Source organism: Rhea americana, unplaced genomic scaffold (assembly GCF_003343005.1).
Source record: "Rhea americana isolate MKP2758 unplaced genomic scaffold, rheAme1 scaffold_19, whole genome shotgun sequence".
NCBI lineage: Eukaryota > Metazoa > Chordata > Aves > Rheiformes > Rheidae > Rhea > Rhea americana.
The window spans coordinates 6,925,008-6,948,620 of NW_028186038.1; the positions used below are offsets into that span (position 1 = coordinate 6,925,008).

General features: G+C 58.2%; 1 protein-coding gene across 3 annotated transcripts in view; it reads left to right on the top strand.

The window, feature by feature from the left end:
* The window catches only part of TWF2 (twinfilin actin binding protein 2), a 28,141-nt gene extending 7,025 nt beyond the window's left edge, over positions 1-21,116 (top strand). For 2 of the 3 annotated variants that reach the window (XM_085302494.1, XM_085302496.1), the window contains 8 exons: positions 5,689-5,867; positions 7,828-7,923; positions 8,870-8,974; positions 10,427-10,441; positions 16,544-16,669; positions 16,766-16,916; positions 17,442-17,563; positions 18,213-21,116. In XM_085302494.1, coding sequence (XP_085158620.1) covers positions 5,689-5,867; positions 7,828-7,923; positions 8,870-8,974; positions 10,427-10,441; positions 16,544-16,669; positions 16,766-16,916; positions 17,442-17,563; positions 18,213-18,380 — 962 coding nt within the window. In that variant the 3' untranslated portion in view covers positions 18,381-21,116. The remainder of the gene's footprint in view (positions 1-5,688; positions 5,868-7,827; positions 7,924-8,869; positions 8,975-10,426; positions 10,442-16,543; positions 16,670-16,765; positions 16,917-17,441; positions 17,564-18,212) is intronic. The other variant, XM_085302495.1, reaches the window with a different exon arrangement.
* Positions 21,117-23,613: the final 2,497 nt, after the last annotated feature.

The window sequence follows — 23,613 nt, forward strand, 5'->3', positions numbered from 1 at the left end:
TGGGGCAGGGCTGCTGGGGACAGGGTGCTTGGCCAGGGGGGCAGGAGTGGGGGCAGGCAGGCAGGAGCGAGGAACGGGCCAGCCCCATTGGGTGTGCTGAACCCCCACCAGAGCAGCACTCACCTAGAAACATCTTGGACTCTTCCTCCAAATGAGATTACAGACAGCTTTTGCACACGTTCATGGCCTGCTTACAGCAACTTTTGGTACAAAGCAGCGTTCTTCAGCGATGGGGTGCCTCTGCCCTAGTCGCACCTGGTGTCTCGGCAGGGCTTTCTTGCTGATCTTGCCGTGACGGGGCTTCCCCCGGCGTGCCTGCGGGTCGTAGGGCCCCCAAGCACAGCGGATGCGCGCACGCGGGTGAGCGTTTGTAGGTTGTCGTGCACCACCCGGGTGTGCCGCGGGAGGCTCTTCGTGCTGCTCTCTGTAGGTACTACGCTGTGCGCAGGGCTCATCTCGAGGTGGGAGCTCTGCAGCTGAACAACGAGAGAGCTCCTCGTCTGGGAGAGATGGGGCTTGAAGGAGCAGGGGGCTGTCAGGGAGCTGGCCCTCTCCTGCCTTGTCGTGCTCCTGGGTCCCGCGCCGTCCCCCAGCGCGCGGGAGGCCTGCGCTGCAGGCAGGGCTGCCTTTGACGGGCAAGGGAGCCCGCGTGCGTGCGGCTGAGTGTCGGGCCTGGCTCGAGGGCCGGAAACCCTCCCGGCTGCGCTCGGGTGCCTCCGTGAGGGGCAGCTGGAGCAGAGAGGAGGTGTTCCTGCTCATGTGTAACCACATGCTCTTGGGCTTGGCAGGGCCTGAAGGCTCAAAGGCAGCCCCGTTCCACTGCCATCCCCTCCCCAGCTGCCTCTGCCCACGTCTTGAGCAGAAGAACTAGTGTTTTCCAGCAGCAGAGCTCTGTGGAAATGAAGCATGTCAAAATTGGGGGCACAGAAGTGTCCCTGTGTCTTCAGATCGCAGCAGAAACAGCTGGTGACCGTCTGCGTTGCTAAAGACCATGGCTTGGTGAAGGGGGTTCCCTTTTCTGATACTTCCCAGGCTAATGGGAACACTAGCCATCCCGGGCTGTGCGTGGAAAGATACTGCAGCGCTTTTCGCTTTGCTGCACGTGCTAGGGAGGAGACCTTGCCCTCGGTGGAACCTGGTACTTGAGTTGAACTCCCAAGAGGCTAGGGGAGGAAGCAAGCTAAGAAGCAAGAAAAGCTAAGGAGTGATGCTAGAGATGTTCCTAAGGAGAACAGGCCTCGGGAGCAGCAGGTACTTGGCTTTTGATCCATTATGCTCCTGTCCTCAAAAGGAGCAGAGGGGCTCTCTGCGAGCACCCACTGGTTGTGCCTGCTCACAGCTCCTGTCCATGCTGGCTTTGAAGAGAGCCAGTACAGGTCAGGAAGCCCTGTTGTCTCTGAAAAGAGAAGTCTGATCTTCCTTTTCATTTGTTTGTTTCAAAATGACTTGTGTGTCTCCAGAATCTGAGTCTTGAGGTCAGACGTGTTAATGCTTGAAGCGATTCAGCTCTGGTTGTCTGACTTCTTGCGGGACTGCACGCTGGCGTTGGCGCCTGGGCTGGCGCAGCACGGCGTTTGTGGAGTGGCGGAAGGAGGTCCTCCAGCCGGGGGAAAAGCCAGGTGGTGCAGGTTGCTGGCAACACTGCTCGAGTCCAGTTCTTTCAAGCACTGCGTTTGAGCCCGACTTGCACACAGCCTGGAGGTTGTGACCTGGCGAGGATCAGCACTGATTTGGAGCAGGAAATGGGGGTGGGGAGGGTCACCTTGTGCAGAGGATGTTGGGTCACTTAGCAAATGAGGACACCTGCAAGCTGCCGGTGGGTTTGGCCAGGAGAAATTCATTGCAGTCTCTGTGTGAGCCCAGGTCTTGGCATAGAGGAGTATTATTATTATTATTATTATTTTCTCCCATGGCTGCTTCATGTGTTTTAAGGATACCTTGGCTTTTAGACTGTCTTCCTCTCCTTCTCCAAACCTTCTGTTGAAGGTAAAGATTTTTTGCACCATTTTCATGCTGAAAGTGCGGGCTGGCCATGTCTGTGGAGCATATGTGGCATGGTGGTACCTCTCTGGGGCCGGACTGGCAGAACAGCTCTGAGCAAGCTGTTAGTTGTCTGGAAGCCTGAAGCCTGTCCTGCTTTTTGCAAGTGTCCCCCTGTCCCACGTGCATAATGATGTCCTGCCATCAAGAGGCAGGCTTAGGTGTACAATGAGTTGCAGAAACCTCACTGCTGCCCTTTGGGGACCGAGAAACCTCCTGCTATTCCTGTCTTGTTAGAGTTGCTCACAAGAGGGTGCAGAGAGAGCAGAGAAAGATAGACCAAGCTCACGCGAGGGGAACGCTGTCGTGGCAGAAGTTTGCTCTGGGACTGTGGGAAGATGCCTGTGGAGTGTACGTTTGGAGTTGCTCTGATTTGTGTGCTTTACCTTTAGCAGCCCTTGCTGGCACCGTGTGTCCTTCACGGACCAACAGCTGCAGGTTGGTAGCAGGTGCCATCGCGGGGCTGCGTTGAGGAGGGAAGGCTTCCTCTGCTCCCTGTGAAGAAAACGCCCTAGTGTGGTGGTGCCAAAGTTTAAAGCGACTTGGGGATAAAGCCAGGCACAAAAACAGCTATCTTGAGTATTCAGTGGTGTGGTTGTCATCTCTGCTGAAAGCGCCCGTCGGTGCCTCCTCCCTCGCGCGACGGGGGCTGTGACCGCCACGTGCACCCCGGAGGAGTCCTGAGCCTGCACGCTGCCTCTCGCGAGCCTCCACAGCCGTTTCTGGCGTCCAAACGCAGGAGGACGCGTGTCAGCCAGGTGCTTCGTTTTGGGACCGACTACTGAAGTCAGGGCCGCTCTGGCGCCGCGGTGGCAGCGCGCAGGGTAGCCGGTGCCGGGTGCCACGAGTCACGTGCTGGTTTTTCAGCTCGTAACGCGTGCAGAGCCGCCTGCTGTCCGTCGGGGCTGTAATCCCGGCGGTAATCCCTGGAGCGAGCGAAGGTGAGAAGTTTATCCCTGGCTCAGGGGTGGCAGATCTGGGCCAACGCTGAGCGCCCGGGGAAACTCCCTCCTGAAACGTCTTGTCGTATTGACGCTGGCAATGGTTTATCTGAATTGCCCTGCTCTCCGTTCCCAAGTCGGGTTTCCAGTGGTTTGCGTTTCTCCCGAGTACTCCCATGCTCGTTTTGCAAGGGTCTTGGAGTGTGCTGGGAATTGGTTTCTTCCAGGCTTCTCGCCAAGGATCACGTGCCGCTGTCGCAACGCCTGTGTCCGCGAGCCTGCGGTGCCCGGGGTGCCGAGGGGTGCAGCGTGCAGCCCCGCGCCTGCCGGACGGGGCAGGCGAAGAGCCGTGTCCGCGGTGCGTTGCCCCGCTCCCGCGCTGCTCGCTTGGCTGCCGGGCTGCCGTGCGCCGTCGGGGAGCGTGCAGAGGCCCTGCTCGGCTTAGCCCGAGGCCACCGCTTTCTTCTGCAAGAAGCCAGCGTGCCACGGAGGGGGAGGGCTTGCTCAGGTCCTGTTCCTGCCGTGTTTTTCAGCTTCTCCCAGTGTGTTCCTCACTGAGATGTTGCTCCTGGTCTCAGGCTTCCAGCCTTCGTGTACCCCGATGGGATTGTGGCCATGGGACGTGCAGGGGGCTGGTAGGGGGCCAGGAGAGGCAGTTGGAGCGTTGTGAAACGTCTCTGCCCTCCACACAATGTCCTGCAAACCGAGCTTCACGTGCCTTGTAGCCGAGCCAGGGTGTCTGTGCTTGCGGGAAGCCCCGGGTTCCCGTCGGCGTGGGCTTTGGGTGTCTTCTCCGATTCTTCTGAGATTGTGTGGAACCTGATGAAGGTAGCTGTGGCTTATCTTCCTGGCCTGTGTGGCTTTTGCTGTGGGCTCTTTCCTCAGCACCCTGTGTCAAGCCAGACCTGGTTCCCCATGGCCCACTGTGTCCCTGGATCAGCAGTCGGAAAGGTCCTCTAGTACCAAAGCCCCTTGAGATTCCCCTGCTGAAGAAGCAGGAGGTTTCACATGTCCATTCCCCCAGTCCTTGGAGCCCTGAGCTACTCTCAAGGAGGAGGGGTTGAGAGCCACATGGCTAGAAGGAGCAGAGTGAGAAGGCCACCATGGAACTGTTGATGGTCTCTGCCAGAAGACCCCCACAATGAGGAGCATAAGAGAGGAGAAGGTGGATGGATAGAGACAGTGGGACGTGGAGAGAAAGCCAGGCCCTCCACGGCTGCCACAGCCCCAACGGGAGCAAGCTGCTGGGGAGATGGTGGAGCAGAGCTGGTCACAGTTGCTGTTTGAAAGCTGGAGGAACGGCCACAGGGCGGGAGGCTGAGCGATGCAGCCAGTCCTCCAGCCTTGTGCTGGAAACGCGTGGGAAAGAAGTGGCATGCAAACAGCAGGCTTCTCTGCCCTCATCTGCAGCCTGCGTTGAACCACAAGCCACTACCCTGCGCTTAGCGGGTCGCGTCCAAGCTGTGGTCCTGAGCGGGGAAGCCGCAGCCAAGGAGGGCGGCAGAGCTTGGCTCCAGACCTTGTTCCCGTGCATGCCTTTGACCTCTCTGCGGGCAGGCAGGAGGCTGGGCGCGCTCGCCCTGCCTGCCCGCTGCTGGGGAGGTCGCCGAGGCTTGGCACAGTGTCGGGACTATCTGGGGCCAGTTCGCACTGGCAGTGCCTTCTCATCTAGCTGTTTGCTTGCTGATGAGGCTTTTAATACAGATACGAAGGGCCTGTTCAGCTGAAGAAAGACGTGGCGGTTGCTGGTGGTGCTTTGGACTGATCCGGTCCGCTCCTGAAGGTCATGTGCCTCGTGGCCACGCGTGTGTCTCCTCCCGAAGGCCCTGCTCCTGCTGCACGGCCACGGCTGGGCTGGGGAGCAGGCACAGGCCGAAGCCACGGCTGCTGGCAGGATTGTTCATCCTCTCTCCTCTCCCCCTCGCAGGGGGAGCCAAGGACACTCCTCTATTTTGATACCAGCCCCAGCACCCACCGCTTTGCCAGTGGAAGAGCAGCTGGGCCGAGGGGGGTGGTGGAAAGGAGCCCTGCTGTCCTGGGACTGGGTCGCAGTGTGGTGGCGGTGTTTGGAGCTGCGGCATAACGTAGGCTCTGCTGTCATAGCCGTTGTCACCTCCTGGCTTTCCTGGTCCAGTTGTCTTGCTCCTTTCTCACAGACCTGCCATGTCCTATGCACCAAGCTGGCACCTCTTCCTGCAGTCCGACTGCCGTTTCCCTCTTCCTTGCGCCTGCATCTGTGCAGGGGCAGCAACAGGGCGTCTCATGTGCCAGGTACATCAGACACATGTAGGAAAGGGGTCTTTCCCTGCTGCAGGCTGATGGCACAAGCCTGGTGTCACTGACCTGGGAGGTCTGGCTTGCTGGCAGTAGAGAAGGTGGAGGGGTATGGTCTCCTGGGGGTCACGAGTAGCATCTCAACAGGGAGGATGTGCTGACAGCTGCAAAAGGGATAGTGTACATTGATGGTACCACCCACGTGGCTCCCAGGACTCCAAGCCAGTCTGGTCACCCAGGAGCGTGCACACGTGTGTGCACGTGGTTAGAGAGTGCAGTGCCTTGATGTTTTTGTGGGGGATGGCAGAGGCATCATTCTCAGCACCTGAGCCCTGAAGTTACAGCAAGCCCTAGAGAGGCTCTTCTGCAGCCCTGGACTGTGAGCCAAGCCTTGCTTTTGTAATGCATCATGTTTTCTTTCTTCTCCTTGCAGAACAGCTCGTGCTGGGAGCCCACAAAGAGCTTTCCTGGCGCTGGGATGTGGACTACGATGCCTTTGTGTTGCCGCTGCTGGACGAGCAGCAGCCGTGTTACATCCTGTACCGCCTGGACAGCCAGAACGCCCAGGGCTACGAGTGGCTCTTCATCTCTTGGTCCCCTGACAACTCCCCAGTAAGCTCTGCTTTCCTTGTGCTCCCCCTTCTCCAGTGCGCAGGGCTGGGAGGGAGGTGGGCTTCCCGCTGCTTGCCCGGGAGCGAGCCTGAGGATGCAGGCATGCTCACAGGGAAGATCTAGCTGGAGATGGAGAGTGAAGGAGACTTAAACTTTTAAGTCAGGTGACTTTGCTCTGAACCAGAGAAGGAGCTTTCAAACTATCTGTTGCTCTACCCTGACTACGAAATGAGGACCGCTTTGGGGATGGGGGAATTTCTTTTAAGATGCAGTAGCAGATATACCAGAACTTGCTTCGTTGTCCTCTTTGCAGCGCTGTGTTTCGAGGTAGCTTTCTGCAGGTTTGTTTAGGAAAGCCAGTAGGGCAGCTAAGTGCTCTGTAGTGCTGTTTATTTAGGTTTGTTCCTGAATTAGAGCACCGGGCAAGCACAGATGCTTTATAGCATAGTCTTGTCCTGCCTGCCGTGAAAGCATATGGCAGGTCCTGGCAGGAACCTGGACGGGGATATGGAGAGGAGTGGAACGGGCCAAGAGATCGTCCTCCTAAAAAAGGCTGTGCGGGCCTGCTTCCCTCAGAGAAGATGTGTAACTTCAGACCAGCAATGACACCTGGTGGTGGTTGGATTGGTTTTGGTGTTTATCTAGCACGTAATCGCATCTCTAACATACCTTGTTTAGCTCTAAGTTACCACAAGAGAGGGTTTTCTCCTTCCCTTTTGCAGGGGAAGGAAGATGACATCTTAACTAAGTCTCGAGCCAGCAGCAGGGCTGGTGCAAAAGGATAAGGTTGTATCTGATGCTACTGTAAAGAACTTTGGTCATACAGCTTTTCCCTTGGAAAATGCTGTTTTGCTAAAGGCATCTCCATAAAAAGCTTTCAGTGAACTCTAGACTTTTTTCCATGTTAATACGTGTACTAGTTTAACGTATATTAAACAAAATGTGTAGGTTCTTATTGAAAAAGAACCTTGTGCCAAAGTACACTTGTAAAAGTTCTTCTCTAAAGAACATGTTAAAGAAGAATGTTGTAAAAGAAGTGCTAAAAGGTGAACAGAAACAAAACATTTTTGCCTTGTCAGTGGGAAATTTTTAGATGTCCCAAAGAGCTTTGCTGCTTTTAGAAATGCTGGCTGGACTTGCGTGGTGCTCTTTGATAAGGTGGCTGTCTGCTTTTAAGTGATGCTGGCAGTATTTGAACCTTCTTTTACAGAAACTCAAAGTGCTGATGAAAAATTTTGTGACAAGCCATTGAAGTTCCCTCACTCTATGATGAGAAAGCAAAGCACAGAGTAAACCCGTGTGTTATGGGATTTACCACTTAGATTGAGGTCAGAGCATAAGAAGGCTGTGCCGTGTGTGCTTGTGCTTGTGTGTGCACACAGCTGATGCGCTCCCCTGCCTGCTCCGTGACCTCTCTGACTCAGAGCTAAGCGAAGCCATCCCCTAAAGCTGGAGACTCTAAGGTTAGAAACAAAATCAAAATAGAAACCAGGCAGTTGTTTCCGGGTGGCTTACGGGGAAATTTTCTGCAGTATGAATAACCAGGGAAAGGTTTCTGCTTGGAGAGAGGGCACGCATGAGAGAGCGTGGAATCTCGGCGTCTGGACGGGTTTGATTTTGGCGTACTTATTAAAAATGGCCTGTGATTAACACATTCTTGAAAAGCATGGAGATGACTTTGTTCCTTGTTGTGCTACAGAATTCCTGAAACCAGCCAGTTTCCAGGGATGTTCTGAGTCTTGAATGGCAACATCAGCTGTGGTTTTATTCTCAAATGAAGGTGGTGGCAGGACAGGCTGTTTGTATAACCTAGAACTCGATGGTTTGTAAAGCCAGTGCTGCGGCTACCAGCAGATGAGAAGACAGCTGCTAATGCAAGAGATTCCTCTGGAGCAGACGATACTCTCCAACCTGTTGTATCCTTCCTCTCTGACTGTATTTGCTGTCTCTCCTTGCACAGGTCAGGCTGAAGATGCTCTACGCAGCAACCAGAGCCACAGTGAAGAAAGAGTTTGGAGGAGGGCATATAAAGGATGAGATGTTTGGAACGGTTAAGGTATGGTCACAGTTGCCCTGTGCAGTTACGCTCTCCTCTCTGCCCTTTTGGATTCAAGTCTGAGCTTCAGGAGCCTGCCCGAGACTCGGTGCTGAGGCCACCTGGGATGTGAGACACTGGCATTAGCAGACACGTCACTGAGGGGTTTTTGCTGTGCTGCTCTGGTGTCCCAGAAGGCTGCTACTGTTTTTTGTGCAGTGCCTGTGCCCAGGGTGAACATACCTGGCCAGATGTGAGACGACAGGAGGCGGTGCAGAGGGGGCCACATTCAGCCTGTGCCCTTCACTCACAGAGGCTGGGTTTGTGGAAGAGGTGGGGGGAAGGCTCCTAGGAGGTCCAGAGAGGTGCTTTGTGCTCAGAGGGAAAAGAAGCTCCACGCGGTGGCAGTGTCACTGCAGAAGTGAGAGCAAGTTGCTGTCAAGCCGGGGCAGTGCCGATTATATGAGCAGCCTTCCCTATGTAGCAGTAGTTGGTGGGAGGTGTTTCTTCTGCTTTACTAGGCTCGTGCAGAGGTAGCTTGGTCGTGAGGGCCTTGGAGACGTCAGTGTAGCAGACCTTAGCAACAGGTTGCACAAGCCAGCCCTGGTTTAGACTCCTTTTTTCCTCCTTGCTGGGCAAGAGGGACTCTTCGGTGGAGTGACTGACTCTCTCATGAGGTGGTCAAAGCACTGGGGCATGTGCCCAGCTCACTCCCCCTTCTGAGAGGCTGGCAGTTGTGGCTTTGAGGTCCAAGGCTGCCCAGCCTTAGCGCTGGGTTAGCTGCAGCCGGGACTGGTGTGGGAAGAGAGCCGGACGGCAGTTCAGGAGCTCAGATCTGGCCTCAGCGTTGAGGTTGCATCCAGCCGAGCTCCCCTCCAGCTCTGCACTGACAGGTTGTCCTTGCGCTGCACAGCCGTGATAACTGGCCCCTGACACTTCCCCTTCTGCTCTGTCGCTCTGCCTGCAGGAAGACGTGTCCCTGAGCGGTTACCAAAAGCACGTGTCGTCCTGCTCCGCCCCAGCCCCGCTGACCGCGGCTGAACAAGAGCTCCAGCAGATCCGCATCAACGAGGTGGGTGTCTCCGAGACCCTCGGCAAGGAGGGCTCCTGGGGTCTGCTCACCGCAGGGCGGGTAGCGCTCTGGGGCACAGGGCCGGTTCGCAGAGGCAGGGCTGCCTGCGCCTGACGTGAGCTTTTGACTGCAGAGATGGCGCGTTTCTATTGAGCTCACTTGTGCCTCGCTTCAACCAGTTGTCCTGCTCTTGCTGAGGTGGACTGAGTATCCCACCATGCCTCATAGTTGAGTTCGCTGCATAAAGAGGAATTTAAGAAGTCTTTTTCTTATTTTCCTCCTTAGTAGGACTTGTGCTGAGATGTCTATTCCGTTTGCTGTAATTGGCACTTAAAAGATGATTTGTCTGAGACTGAAAGTGGACATACAGTCTCTAATATACTTTAGGTATCAGGGCAAAAGACAGAACTGAGTTTGAATTGGAGGGGAAGGCAGGAAGAACTCGGATATATCTTCTGGTTTCAGCGTTGTACTTTCTCTTGCTCTATTGCTATAAATGAGGGTTGCAGTTCCCAACAGAAAGGGTTTTCTCAGCCTACGTTTTCAGACTTATGTGCTGAGAAGTGACGTAGGAAAGGATGAGGGACAGACAAGGCTATAACACCATAAGCAAAAATGTAGCCTCCCAGGAGGCACCTCAGTGCAGCTGCGCTGAGCTCCGTGTGTGGTACGGGGGAAATCCTGAGACAGTGGATGGGATCCGCTCCTGGGCAGGTGCTGGCTCCTTCGGGCTCACGGATGGATCGGGATGTGAATGTCTGGGCAACGTGAGGCCAAGCAGCCCCACTGCACAAGCTAGCAGCAGAGACGAGGCAGGAGGTCTCCACCTGCCAAAGCAGATCTCCGTACAGTGCTGCAGCACAGCGCTGAGCTGCTGGTCTTCCCCTCCCATCTCTTTCTCTTGTGCTTTCCCTTCCTGCAGGCCCCAACAGGTGTTGGCCTTTGTGTTACAGATTGGGAAGGGCTAATGGGCTTCTGGCCTCCTTCCCTTGTCCTTTTGCAGCAAAGGGCAAGAATAGCCCCTCCCCCCACCTCTGAACCTGATCTTTCAAAACTGGATTTATCTGCAGTCCCAGACTTGTGAGGTTTCTTCCTTGTTCTGCAGAGACACAGCTGAGTATGCAGTGGGGAGTAAACTCTACTGCCTGCACGGTGCTGTGTCAGCCAAGTGGCCTTAGGTAGATCCCTGCAAGGAGCAGGCTGCACCATAAGGTCTCCCTGTAGTTCTCCCAGCTCTGGTCTTGGAAAGGTTAGGCAGGATGTGCACTGGAGGATGCAAGATAGTAATGCCTGGAGAAGAGCAAGATCTGCGCTGCTGGTGCCCTGTGATAGTGGGTCTGGCCTCTGCTGCTTTTCTCTGGCTCCTTTGGGCTCCTGCAGTCGCAGCTGTGCTGTCCCCTTGGCTGGTCAGTGTTGCAGGATTAAGTGCTTTTTCTTGGCTGTGTCTTGCAGGGTAAAGTGGTCCAGGTAAGTGGTGCCTGTGTTGCTTGTTTTCTGCTTGACCTGCTGTGTTCTGCTTCCCGCCCCTGCACTCCTCCTGCCAGGTGGGACTGCATCTGGGAGATGTGACTTCTGAGTGAATGAGCTGCTGAAGTCTTTTTTTCCCTTTCTTTAATTTTAAAGGTACACTGTCCCCTGTGTAAGCCTGTGCAGCAGGGAATAGTTATTTGCATTTAGAGAGAGTAAAATCAATGTTTTGCCTGCAGATTAAAGGTGTAAAAACTCCAAACAATCAGTTTGCTGAAGGGTCTCTACGTTGGTCTGGATGCTACCACCGCTCTTCCCCTTGCACAGAGCGGCAGGCAGTGGGAATTGCTGCTCTGTCGCTCAGGCCCACGCTCAGTTGTCTGGGATGGGGGAAGACTCGTAACTCTGCAGTACTTGCAATTTAGAGTGAGTTCCTAGGGTGATGCATAGCAGAGTTGAGCATTACCCAACTGGTAGCATCCTGCTTAATAGAGTGATGTCTTCTGCGTCAGCATCAGTGTCGTTTCAGGGCAGGGGGGAACCCTATTGCATCCTCACATGTATGCACACAGTGCTTGCATCTTGCCAGCTGGTGTCACACCGCTTCTGTAACTTTGCGGTGCCTTTATCTCCTTGCAAAACCCCAGACCGTGCTGCTACATGAAGGTAATTCGATTGCAGGCTGGAGTAATTGCACCTGCATTGCAGGTGATGTGATGCTGGCATTTATTTTATCTGATTTATTTGCTCTGTCGAACATAAGCACTCCTGAATCTGCATTCCTGCCTTCGCTCGCTGTCCCCACCCTGTCCAAGCCCCACGTACCGTGGCGGCAGCGTCAGAGCTCCCACGTGCCGCTTGGCATAAACGCTCGGTTTCTTTGCCCTGGGAGCAGATAAGGAGGGTATGCGAGCAGGCCGTCCTGGCTGGCAGAGACTTGGAAAGCAGCCCCATCTCGGCAGTTCTGCGCATCTGGCCTTCTTACTGCTCAGGAATCGTAACTGCGCCCCGAGAAGCGTCCTGCACGTACCGCTGCGTTTAACAGATGGATTAGTATTTTGGAAGCGACACAAGGGACACTGTTTCTTTAAAAGACGCTAACATGCAAGCGGTTGAGATGTTGGCGCTTTGCTGTGCATGTAGCTGCCCCTCGCCTGGAGCTGCTGCTTCCAGCACACCTCTGATTTTCACTTTCTTATGCTTTTGGTGCACGACTGTCCAAGATGCTGATCCGTTACGCAGTTCTCACCCTGAAGGTGGCTGTATTTCTTGGCCGGCAGAAGTTCCCTGGGAACCTCCCTAGATACCAGGCTCAGAAGTGAGGGGAGAGAAGAGGTGGGAGGTGAAAGGCAGCAGCAGAGCGGGAGGATGGAGCTCCTGCATGTGGGCCTGCCTGGCAGTGAGTCCCAGCTGGAAAGTTGTGCAACCTCTTGTAAAGCAGGAGACCTCGAGAGGCTTCGGCTGCTTTGTCTGGGCTTCCGCTGCAGCTGGAGAATTGCAGGGACGGGGGTGATGTTGTATGATACGCTCTTACTTGACGCTGGGTGAGGTATGGTGGGAGCCCTCAAGTTTGCCATTTACTTCACGCCTTGAACGCTTTCAAACAGCCAGAAAACACATTGTCAGCTTTGAGTGAGTTGGAAGTTGTCAGCAGACAGCGGTCTAGAAACCGCTTTTAACTTCGTTTGAGCTACGCTAACACCCACAAAGGGAGGGTCGGTCTAGAAGCTCTGGGTGAGGCGCCGCGGCCTCCCGCGGGCACGCGTCGCGGGAGCCGGGCGCGTCGGGCGCTGACGGCCTGCAGCAGGTCCGCGCGGGAGGGGAAAGCGCTGCTTAGCCGCTCCCCGCGGTTGCTCGCGTCCTGCGTCGTGGGCATTGCTGGGGACACGCAGGCAGCTTTGGAGCTGTGGAAGGAGGCAAAAGAATGGAGGCTAAAGAACGGCTGCTGGGCCCGTAAACTGCTCCGTGTCTGAAGGACCGGTGTCTGGCAGTGCCGTTCTTAGCTACCGTACAGTGTGTTAGTGCAGGGAGCACAGCCAGTGTCCCCTGTGCGTCAGTTTATCTACAGGCTTCAGGTTGGTAATCCAATGTTTAAAAAAAAAAAAAAATGCAGACCCTAAAGGAAAGGAGATGATATAAAAGCCTCCCACAGTCCTGGAGCCTGCGAGCTGCGTCCGTGCCAAGGCTCGAGCTGGGAGCTGCAGAATGCGGCACGCGCTCAGCTGCGTCGTGCGTGTCTCCTGGGTTGTGTGATGAGGAGGCTTTCGATGAGCCAGACGCTAGCGCTTACATTTTAACAAGGGAAGGAGTAGAAAATATCCTGGAGGTGGTATGTGGCAGAATTAACGTTGCTAGGACAACCTCCAGTCCCTTGGGATTTTCTGCCTTTAGTGTGCTTAGTGTTGAAGCTTTAGCTCTCTATTTCTGCTAATCCTTCCAGCCTTATTTAATTTCCAAGGCATGCAAGGGGGAGAAACATGAGGCTCTGGGGGTGCTGCGGTAGTAAATTCTTTGCACCGCACCTGCTTTTCGTAGGGTGCAACCAGGCAAGGCCGTGCTCTGCGAGTCCCGAGCGCAACCAGGCAAGGCCGCGCTCCGCGAGTCCCGCGCGCGCGCGCCTTGCTCTGGGCCTTTGCTGATGTCCGTGGCATTCCGTGGGACCGCGGAAAAGCGCGGCGTGGAGGTCAGCTCGTGCTCTGTCCTCCCCTCCCAGGATGGCTCTCGAACAGTTGCTTTCTGAGAGCTGTATGTTTACATGCAGCGAAGCCCTGGCTAATCCTCCACAGAACTTGATGTGGAAGAGGCTGAAGACTTGAGCATCTTCTCCCCAAGCCTTGTGTGTATGTGATTTGGAGGGGGATAGCCCCAAATCAATTGCTGCGACTGCTGTAATTCCTTCGTCTCCACATCCTAAAAGCAGCAACCTTCAGGTCTAGGCTTTGTAACGAGCAGCCGAGTGCCCGCCTCTGCGCCGGTGGGTTGCTCCGGTCGCTGCAGTGGGGCTGGCCGTGCACTTGTGCGAGATGCCAGCGAGGGGCTCGCTGTCACGAAGCGGGTCACGCAGGTAGGAGCAGGGCTGGGTGTTGGGTGGGCCCTTCTGGCAGGGGGTTTCTCCAGCTCATGCAGGACTTGGCTGGGTTGGGATCAACCAGGGCTATCCTAGGTGAGAAGTTGGCAAGAGGTAGGCCAGGAGCCGGTTTTGCACGGAGACGTCCGCAGAGGTGACCAGGGCTGCCCTGAGGCAGCGTAGGTCCCAAAGGCAGTGTGCAGAGCCACCATCTCTCCGTTGTCACCCCTCTGCTCTGCGTGTGTTTCCCGTCCCCCCGGCTCACGTGTGTCCTTTCCGAGAGGGGAGCAGGCTCTCCATCTCCAGCTGCTCTGGTGCTGATGTGTCTTCCATGTATTTTTGTTGTTGTTGTTGTTATCCCTACCCATGCTCCCAGGACCTGCGTCCCCTGGCCTCCGGCAGAGAGACGGTAGGCCTCCGTCCTCTCCCGCGCGTCCGTTGCTCCCCTGCGCGGTTCAGACGAGATTCCCTTTCTGTGCTGCCCCCTTGCCTTGGTCGAGCGCTGGCGTCCGCCTGCTTGGCCGCCCGCCCGCGCCCTGCGCGCCGGCGGCGGGCTGACGGTCTCTCTCCTCCCCTCACGCTCCCAGGACGCGTCTTCGCAGGACTCTAGCACGGAGATGGTAGGCTGCCCGCTGGCTAGTCTGTGCGCTCGCCCTCTGCCTGTCTCTCTTTCCCCAGCGTTTTCTGCATGCTCTGCTTCGCGCTCTCCCGTCTGCCCTCCGAGTGGCCCTGGGGAGCGCGGCTGGCCGAGCCCCTCGCCCGCCCCGCGGGAATGGCCGGCCGACTTTGGGCTGAAGCATCTGAAGGGGGTCACCAAGGCTCCAAGGCCTCTGTCGGACGGAGGGAGAAGGGGGAGACCGAGAAGCTGGACTTGCTTGCTCCTGGCTCTTCTCCTGCTTTGGGGGGCTGATGGGGAGGGCTGAGGCTGTCGGCGCAGTGCCGGCGGGAGCCCGGCACCTCCGGCGTCGCTGCGGAGCTCTGAGCTCCCAGCCCACCCGCGGGGTGGCCGCCGTGGTAGTCCTCGCCCTGCCGCTGATCCCCTGAGTAACCCCTGGGCAAGTCCCTCATCTTCCCAGAGCTCTGGTCCCGCCACGGTTACAACACGCATCTCCCGTTACAGAGCGCGGCGACCGAGCGGTGGCCTGTCACTGGAGTCACCGAGGGCGCAACGCGCGCAGCCTTCCTGGCCCGCGGCGGGAGAATCGGACCTCCAGCGCTGCCGGCCTGGGGCCCCGTGCTCGGCACCTCGCAAGGGCCGCTCACCTTTACCTGGTGAAAACCAGACCCTTAGCAAGGCTTGCTTCCACGGCAAATTTCCCCTGTTGCTTCTGGGCCATTTTTGAGATGTGAGCCTAAACATTTCATGCTCTTTTCTGGATTTGTTTTTGAGCATGAGTGGATTTTCTTGCCTACCTCCATCAAAAAATGGCTGGACTCTCTTTGCCTGAACCCTTCAAACTAATCCCAAAGAAAACCAAGCCACGCTTGTAGCAGAGCCCCAAGGCTACCATTGCCAGACTGTTTATTAGCGGGCCAAAGCGAGTGCCTGAAGCTTTGCAGATAGGTGGGACTCTCTTTGCTCATCGGCGTGACTCCGTCTCCCTGTATTCTGTGACAGATGGTAGGGGGCTGTTGCTGCTGCCCATCGCTGGTAGAGTCCCCCAGCCCCAAGGAGGTATGGCGTGCCTGCAGTATGCTGTGTGTTGAGCTGTCTCCTCCCTCTTCACAGGGTCACATCTTCCTCCGTGCTGTCCCCTGTCGGGGGGGTTGCCTCTGTCCCGAGTGGGGATGCTCTGCTTGGGACAGAGGCTCCCGGCTGCAGAGAGCACGTGCTGTTGGGAGGATGTGACTTCCCACTGGGAAGCACCTGTGACTTCTCTACTCTGTCACTCTCCCTCTTTGAAGTGGGTTTTGGTGTCCTGGAGAGTGGGTTTGCTGACCTAGCTGTAGGCCTGGCTGCTGTATGCTTCCTGCTCATGCAAAGTGGGGCCTCAGTCTTCTAGGATTTGCTTGAAAAGAGTGACTGGGACCTTTCTGAGCTGTGGATCTCTACTTCTGCACTCCAGCAGTGGAGTGGGTATCAGTGTGCCACAGTTACTGACCAACGATGGGCTTGTTTGAAGTCCCTTTTTGCAGGCCCCTTAGAAGGGGCCATGGACCCACAAGGTTGAATGCAGTGATTTAAAGGTTCCCCCCTTCACCCACACTTTGCTACTGGAACATGCACTAGCATTGGTTACAATAGCCCTCAGCTATTTAACTCCTTGGGAATTCATTGCAAACACAGTCTGGTGCTCAGAAATGGAAATGAAGCCAGTGAGATTTGGGGATGTTCTTTGCTGGGAGCAATGGTGCAGAAGTGTGTGTGGGGGTTATCTAAACCTGTGGGGTTGGGAAATGCCAGCGTGAGGATGCATGGTTGGATCCAGACTGAGAGATTATTTCCCCAAGAGCAGTGGTACTGTGAGAAACACCACAATCCTTTTGACTCTTAAATGTTTCTTTCACTGCGAGATGGACAGCAGATGGCTCCTTGTACGTGATGCTGCACAAACCTTCCGCAGGTTTGAGGTGTAGCCGTTGCCTCTGCTTGGGGCGTCTGAGGAAGTTTTGCCAGGAATCATCATCTGCTTCCCCCTACACATCTGCACGTTGTTAAGCTGCCCAGTGTTGATCACGGGGAGCACTGAGGTGGCCCGGGCTGCCTGGTCGGGCCGGAGAGGGCCGTGCCTGTACTGCCCCGGTGACCCTAGGACAGCTCCTGCAGGAGGGAAGGGACACGGCGGGCCCCGGTGCAGGCAGGCTGTCCGTGTGCTTTGCCTCCCTGGCCCCAGGAAAGGCTAGTACGAGGCTGCTGCCTTCGGCTGTGGGCAGAAGGAAATGCCTGGGCTCCCCTGGAATACCCTACAGGCCAATGTGGCTGGTCCCCAGCGGAGCCGAGGGGCAACGTGGTTGGTGGGTTTTCTTTTTTGTCCATGCTACTCCTTGCTGCGTCTCCTGTCTCTTCTGATGCTCAAGGTGCTGTCTGTCTTCAGGTGAAGACGGAGATCAGTGTGGAAAGCAAGCACCAGACCCTGCAAGGCCTGGCCTTCCCCCTGCAGCTGGATGCTCAGCAAGCCATCCAGGCGCTAAAGCAGAAGAAAATCAATTACATCCAGTTGGTAGGTCCTTCATGCAGCTCTTCTGACCCTCCCCAAGTATCCACTGACCACTGAAATCTCCCTCACTTTGCCTTTCCCCATCTCCTTGTCAATCAGAAGCTGGATCTGGAGCGGGAGACCATAGACCTGGTGCACACAAGCCCCACGGAGATAGCTGATCTGCCTAAAAGGATCCCCCAGGACTCAGCTCGCTACCATTTTTTCCTGTACAAGCACTCTCATGAGGGAGACTACCTGGAGTCTGTCGGTAAGTTGTGGCTGTACTCTTGTCCCTGGGGTTACCTTGTTAGACCCCCACCTCAGCTCCCCCAGAGCTGGTGCTCTGCCCACAGCAGCAGGGATCAGGCAACTACCTGCTCTCCTTTGGAGTATCACTATCTCGGGGAACAAGCAGTACTGGTGCTGTGGATGGTGCTGGGTGGCTTCAAACTGGTTCCTATTTGCAGTTCTCCAGCCTAACAAGAAGCAAGCCCTTTGGTGCTTAAAGAAGCTGCCAAACATGGTGCTGGGAGCTGATGAAAAGCGTTCTGTGACGGTTTGGTGGCTGCTGTGTTACAAGCATCTGAAGGCATAGTAGAGCTGGAAGGGATTTGTGGAGGGGTGCCTGGGCAGGTTATATGGTCAGTGGGATAGCTTGACTTCTGTAGCTCAGTAGACTGGGACTCTTTGAACTGGAAGAACTTTGGCTGAACTGGGATCTGCTGGCTGCCCCGTCTGGTGCTCCTTGGCCGTGAACGTAGGCGGTGCTGTGAGCCCTGCTCTTTTCTTGCAGTGTTTATCTACTCCATGCCTGGGTACAAATGCAGCATCAAGGAGCGCATGCTCTACTCTAGCTGCAAGAGCCGGCTGCTTGACACTGTGGAGCAGGAGTTCTGCCTGGAGATAGCAAAGAAGGTAAGTCCAAGCTGCCTGCATGCAACCGGAGAGATCCGTGCAGGGCATCTGCAAGGGGACATGCCGTGGTCAAATCAAAGGCATGTGTACAAAGGGCAGCATGTCCTGTGGGTTTGAATGGGGCCTCCTTCAGGGAAGTCTGGGAGGCCTCAAGTATCACTAGAGTCATTTCAAAGTGGCCTGAAGAGAGAGGTGGAGAAAATGGAAGCAGTGGTGCTTTGCCCTAACAACTGTGTCCCCAGTGCCTGAGGGTTTGGAGGAAGGTTATCCTACCTAGCGGGAGAGGAATGGTATTTGGCCTGCATCCCTTCTGGCCCGGAGTTTCTCCGACTCAGGGTCTTGGGGTAACGAGAAGACCCAAACGCTTTTCCTCCTGTGAGCAAGGCACCCCTTGTGGTGTCCTTGGCCCGTCCAGTGGGGAAGCTGAGTGAGGGGCCAGTTGCACAGTAGGGTTGGCGCTTTCTCCTGCGAGTAGCTGTTACCTGGCTTCTCCAGGCCCTGGAGTAAACCCTAGTGGTGAGCTTGGAGAGGAGGGGTGGGAGGCCCTTGGGGGGAGCGAGTGTTCTGGTGCCCCGAAGAATGGGATGAGACCCTGGCGCTCCGCGCAGGAGCCAGCAGCACAGCCCTGACCCGTCATTTCCTCGTGCAGATCGAGATAGACGATGGAGCCGAGCTGACGGCGGAGTTCCTCTATGACGAGGTGCACCCCAAGCAGCATGCCTTCAAGCAGGCCTTCGCCAAGCCCAAGGGGCCTGTGGGGAAACGAGGACAGAAGCGACTTATCAAAGGGCCAGGAGAGAATGGCGAAGACAGTTAGATCCCGGAGGGGCAGGAGGACGGGGCAGGAACAGGGCTGTGAACAGGACAGCATCCGAACGGTGTTTCCCAGCTTCCACCCCTCCGCTCCCAGGCCTCTCTGCTGACCTAGGGATCTTTTCCCTCCATTTCAATCTTTTTTTTTCCTCCCTCCCCTTCCTCTTTTTCTTTCCTTTTTAAAATCAGGACAGCCTGTTTCCATCCTGGCGTGGAGCAGTGGGGAGGGGGGCAGGGAACCTGGGTGTATTTTTATGTTTCTTTCCCATGTTCTTGTGCAAGACCTGGGGCAGTTGAAGGAGGACAAGAAGAACAGGGGACACTTCCCCAGCTTGTTCTAGACCCACCTGAGTTTGCAGCTGTTGCTCTTGATGCTTTCCCCAGTTTACCTGGTACCTGCACCAACTGAAGGACTTACCTGCAAGCTGCTCTATGCAAAGGAAGGAAATGACAGTTGGGATTAGTTTAATACGAGAAAACAAAATGCTTCTTTCTCTGCTCCCCCTTCCTACAGACTTCTGCTCTCCACTTCCCAGTCTTGGTCTAAGCAGCCCCTCCATGGCCGGGCACTGTTGGCTTGCAGAGAGGACACTGTCCCTGTGCAGGGCGCTTTGTGGCTGTGGTTGGTGTTTGTGGCAGGAGTTTGTCCCCTCTGAGAGCCAGCCCTGTATTTTATCTGGATTTGCCTTTCTGGGCATGAAGACGTCCCTCCTCTTCCCTCTGCTTCTTGTGCATCCCTCGTGGCCAGAGGCACTGGCTTTGGGCCCCTGCGGGAATGCAAGCGGCAGCCGTTGCTTCCCAGCTGCCCCGCTCTTGCTGCTCCTGCTGGCTGGCTGTGTGACTTCCGCGGGGGAGGAAGAGCAGGGCGGAGACTGTCACCTTCCCAAACAGAAAGGACCCAGCCTGCAGCCATCCCAGGCTGTGCTCGGGTGGCGAAGGCCTCCCCAGCGCGTCCTGTACTGCGGTGGTTGTGAAGCCACCACCACCACGGCTGGGCTCCATCTTCCCTCGCTGTCCACAGCGGTCTGGGGGGCAGAGAGGCCCCCAAGCCCACCTCTGGGCATTGCATTTGCCCATGCAGAAAGCCCTGTGAGAGGTGAGCTGGTAGCTCCTGTGGGCTGCTGGATGTAACACAGATGCAAAATATCATGGCCCTGGGGTGGTTTTATGAGTGAATTGGAGGGAAGCGTCGTCTTTTCCCTAAGACCTGCGGCTGTGTGTGGTGTGGCCACACTTTGAAGCCCTCTCTCCAGGGCCACCTGCGCAGGCTTTTGAAGCACGTGCGAGCAGGGGGCCGGGCAGCAGATGGGAAGGAGGAAGGGCCGTGTCCAGCTCCGCTTCCTTTCTCTGCTCCTCTCTGTTTAGATGGAAAATGGCAGTCCTGGCCTACAGGAGATGGGGAGGAAGGTGGGGGGCCTTTTGTGAGCCCTGAGCGCAGCATCTCCCCCGGAGGAGGGTCACTGTGCCTCTGGCCCGTCGCTCGGAGGGAGCCGTTACAGCCGGGCTCGGCCCCGTATCTGCCACCCAAGGCGGGTTAAGGACAGGAGCAGGCACCTTCCTCTCCTTGACCTGACGCAGGCTCCGGGCTTGCGGTTGCTGTCGGGGCCCTGAGCCCTAGGCCCCCCCCATGGGCTTTGGTTTGGGGTGGCTTTTCACCCCCCTGTCCCCGAGCAGGACTCACGTGGGTCGTGGACCAGCTGGTATTTGCTATGGGGTTGCAGGTAGCTTCAGGGCCAGCGAGGGAGGGAAGGAGCTGGCCTGACCCTGCGCTGTCCCTTCTCCTGAGCTCTGTCCTCCCTGGTCCTGGGTAGCACCGGTGGGGCAGAGGGAGCAGCCGGATAGATGCCTTTCCCAAGGAAACGGAGAGGAGGGGAAGGCAGGGCTGCTTCCCAGCGCCCCCAGCCTGCCTCGGCCCCCCTGGCAGCACGGGTTGGCTGCTTCAATTTTTTTTTAATTATTATTATTGTTGTTATAGTTTCTATTAGGAGAGAGCCTGCCCTGCCTCCGCTGCTCCCGGCTGCGCGTGTCGCGGGGGAAGCGGGCGCAGAGATGGGGTGAGGCCTCCAGCCTGGGGGCCCGGAGCCGCGGGCAGGAGCTGCTCTGCAGCTGCCCCGGGGAGCCGCCGCGCTCGGCTAGCCCGGGCCCCGGCTCGCGGCTGCCGTGCTCTGGCCACGGCTTAAATACTGCGTGGGCGCCCCCGAACCCTTGTGTGTTGGGGGGGGACACGGGGGCTGCCCCCAAAACCACGGTGGCTGCCCCCAAAACCACGGTGGCCTCCGCGTGCTGGCCGCCCCGTTCCCCGCCGGGCTCCTCTGGGGTCTGGGTGCCGCTCTCGGCTCGCCCGCGGGTGGCTGGAGACGGGCTGCCGCTCCGGCGGCGCTGGAGGCATCGCCGGCGCTCGGGGCCGTCGCCACCGCGTTCTGGAGGACGCGAGGTTGGTGCTGTGGCGTAGGCCTCCCCAGGGGAGCCTGGGGGCAGAGCGAGCCTTGCCGCGGGCGGTTCGAGGGAAGACGACCCTCCCCTTCCCCCCGGAGCTGGAAGCACCAGGTCAGCGCAACCCGCCCTCCGGCCCGAGCGAGGCGGCGGTGACCGTGCCGACGTCGCCTCGACCCGGCGCGGGTGCACGGCGCGAGCCGGCGGCCCGGGCCGCGTGCCGGCGGTGGGGGCTCGGAGCCTGGGGGAAGCAGAGCACACTGTACTGAACGCTGTATTTTCTAAAGAATAAAGTATTTTTAAAGCAGCCCGCTGCGCTGCGGCGCCTTCGAGGTCCCTGCCTGCGCGGGCCGCGGGCCCCCGGCCGCTCGCGCGGGTCTCTGCGCTTATCGGCCCTGGCGGGGCCGGGGCGGAGGGTGCTGCGCGTCCGCCCGGGCTTCTTCGCTCTCGTGAGCCTGCAGGAGCGGGTGAGTCCTGAGCCCCCCCCGGCTCCTCAGGTGCCCCCGGTCTCCCAGGGGAGAGGTTGCAGGTCTCTGCCCGGCCTCGGGCAGCAGTTTGCCCTGGGGGGCTGGCAGGTCGCCGCGGGCGGGCTGCACCCCAGCCCGCTCAGCTCGCGCTGTGCAGCGGTTTCCCTGGCCGTCTCCAGTTCCTCTGCAAAGGGAACTTCCCAGGTGCCGCTAGCCAGGAGCCCTCGGATAGCCGCAGCCTGCCGAGCTCGGGTGCGGAGATCTGCGGGCTTGAGAGCTGGCCTCTGCTCTCCGCAGCGTGCGGCGTGGACCGGGTACTCCCAGCCCAAGGGATGCGGTAATCCGGGCTGCCTGGGGCGAGCCTGGGTCCTTCCGTGCCCGCCAGCAGCTTCGCTCCGCAGCGCCGCGGTGTGCCGAGGTCGGGGGCGGCTGCAGCGTGCAACATCTGCTCTCGCTCCCTAAGCCAATAATCCCAGCTTTCCTCCCCCTCTTTTTTTTATGGTTGATAAAAATTGTGAGGGTGAAGCACCTCTTGCTCGGGATGTTGTTTCCTTTGCCTGGAAGCCACCTCAAATGAGGTGAATTCATGCATCGTGTCAGGGACGGAAAAGCAGAAGATGCTGAGCAAGGAGAAGGTTTGGGAAGCTGATGGGGGCCTGCCCACACCCCACAGCCTGGGGCAGTTGGGTCCTGCTCAAGTTGCGCTTTCCCTGAGAAGCCCAGGGTGACAGCAGACAGTTCTCCAAGCTGCCGGGCAGGGTTGAGCCAGCCCGTGCTGGCACGCCGCTCGGCGTGGACCAACGTTTTGCCAGTGTATTTGCTAGAGCAGAAGCTCCTTGGCGTCCTGCAAGTCGCACGTCGTGCTTTACACCCCCCCCAACTGCGCTGCACTCCCTAGCTGCGCCAGGGACCTGGCCCACCTCTTCTCCGGTGCCGGCTGCAGCCCCCCCAGCCCAAGCTTCCCTGGCCTGTCTGCGAGCGGTGGTGGGGATGTGAGCACCGGCCACCCCGGGGGTTGGCGGGGGGCTGCGTGGCTGCGGGTTGCCCCCGCTCCCGAGCGAGCTCGTTTGCAGAGGAGCGCAGCCTGCGCCGTGCTCCCCTCCGGGGTCGCCGGAGCGGTTCATCGCGCGCCAGCCGCCGTCACCGTCACCGCCCCGCGGGGCTCGCTGGCGCCGGGCGCCTCCGGGCTCCCACACGGCCCCGTCTCATCCCCGTGCTCCCGGCGCAGCAGAGCTGCTCCCCAGCCCGCGGCCGCCCCCCGCCCGAGCCGGGCTGAGCCCGCGCGCAGCCCTCCCCGCAGCGGGGGCTTTCAGCGAGCCCCTCGGCGGTCAGCAGCTTCGAGCCTTGTGTCCCGGCCCCCCCCCAGCCCCGTTTGGCTGAACCGGCCTGAAAGCAGCCGCTGCCTTCAAAACCGCCGGAGGAAAAGCTGTCCGGAGCCCCCCGCCGCCGGCCTCCCCCGCGGAGGCTTGCCAAGCGCGCCGGCCCGGGGCTCGGCCCCGGGCGCCCTGCTGCCGAGTGGCTCCTCTTCGGCTAATGCACGCGCCTGTAACGCAATTGCTATGAATTAGGATGCCGCTGGGTGAAGCACCTCGGGGAAAAGCAGCTGCGCTGTGTCGGCGCGGCTGCCCCCCTCAGCCAGACCTCGTGCAAAATCCCAAGGCCGTTCCCCGCTGTCTGCCTTCTGCAAAACCAGCTGGTCCCCCCCCCCCCCGGCTTTTAGACCCATCCTGGGAGCCAGGATGTGCCGCAGCGACCTCAGCGTGCAGCTCGAGACCGTCGGAGGAGCTGCCTGGCGGCGATGCGGCCGTGCCCGTGCCCGTGCCCCGCGCCGGTCCCCGCTCCGTACCTGCCGCCACCGGCTCGGCTGCCGCCGCCTCCTGCAACGTGTAGCGACGGGGCAGCGGTTCGGCGGGAATTGCTCTCACGCGCAGCAACGATGCCAGCGGTTTAACGTAAAATTCGTCGCCGCCGCTCCCGGGTTTCCTTTGCCCTCCGTCCTGGTTTACTCGCGGATTCATGCATGCATCTTTTTCTTTTAGGATGAACTCGGCGCTAAGCACTCTCCACCGCTGCGTACCGAAAGCTCCGGGCTGCCGGCCGGCGCCCAGGAACCCGGGAGGCTGCGCCGGGCGCGCGGCCGTCGGCCGGGAAGGGCTCGGGGAGCCGCGAGCCGGGCGCCAGCCCCAGCCCTGCTGATGGCGCGGACGGTGAGCGAGCGGCGGCCGGGGAGGGGACGCCTCAGCGAACCGGCGCAAAGGGAAACACCTCTGCCTCCCGCTCCCCCGAGCGCCGGACCGGGGAGGTCGCAGCCCACGGGGTTAAGCTGATTTTTGTGAT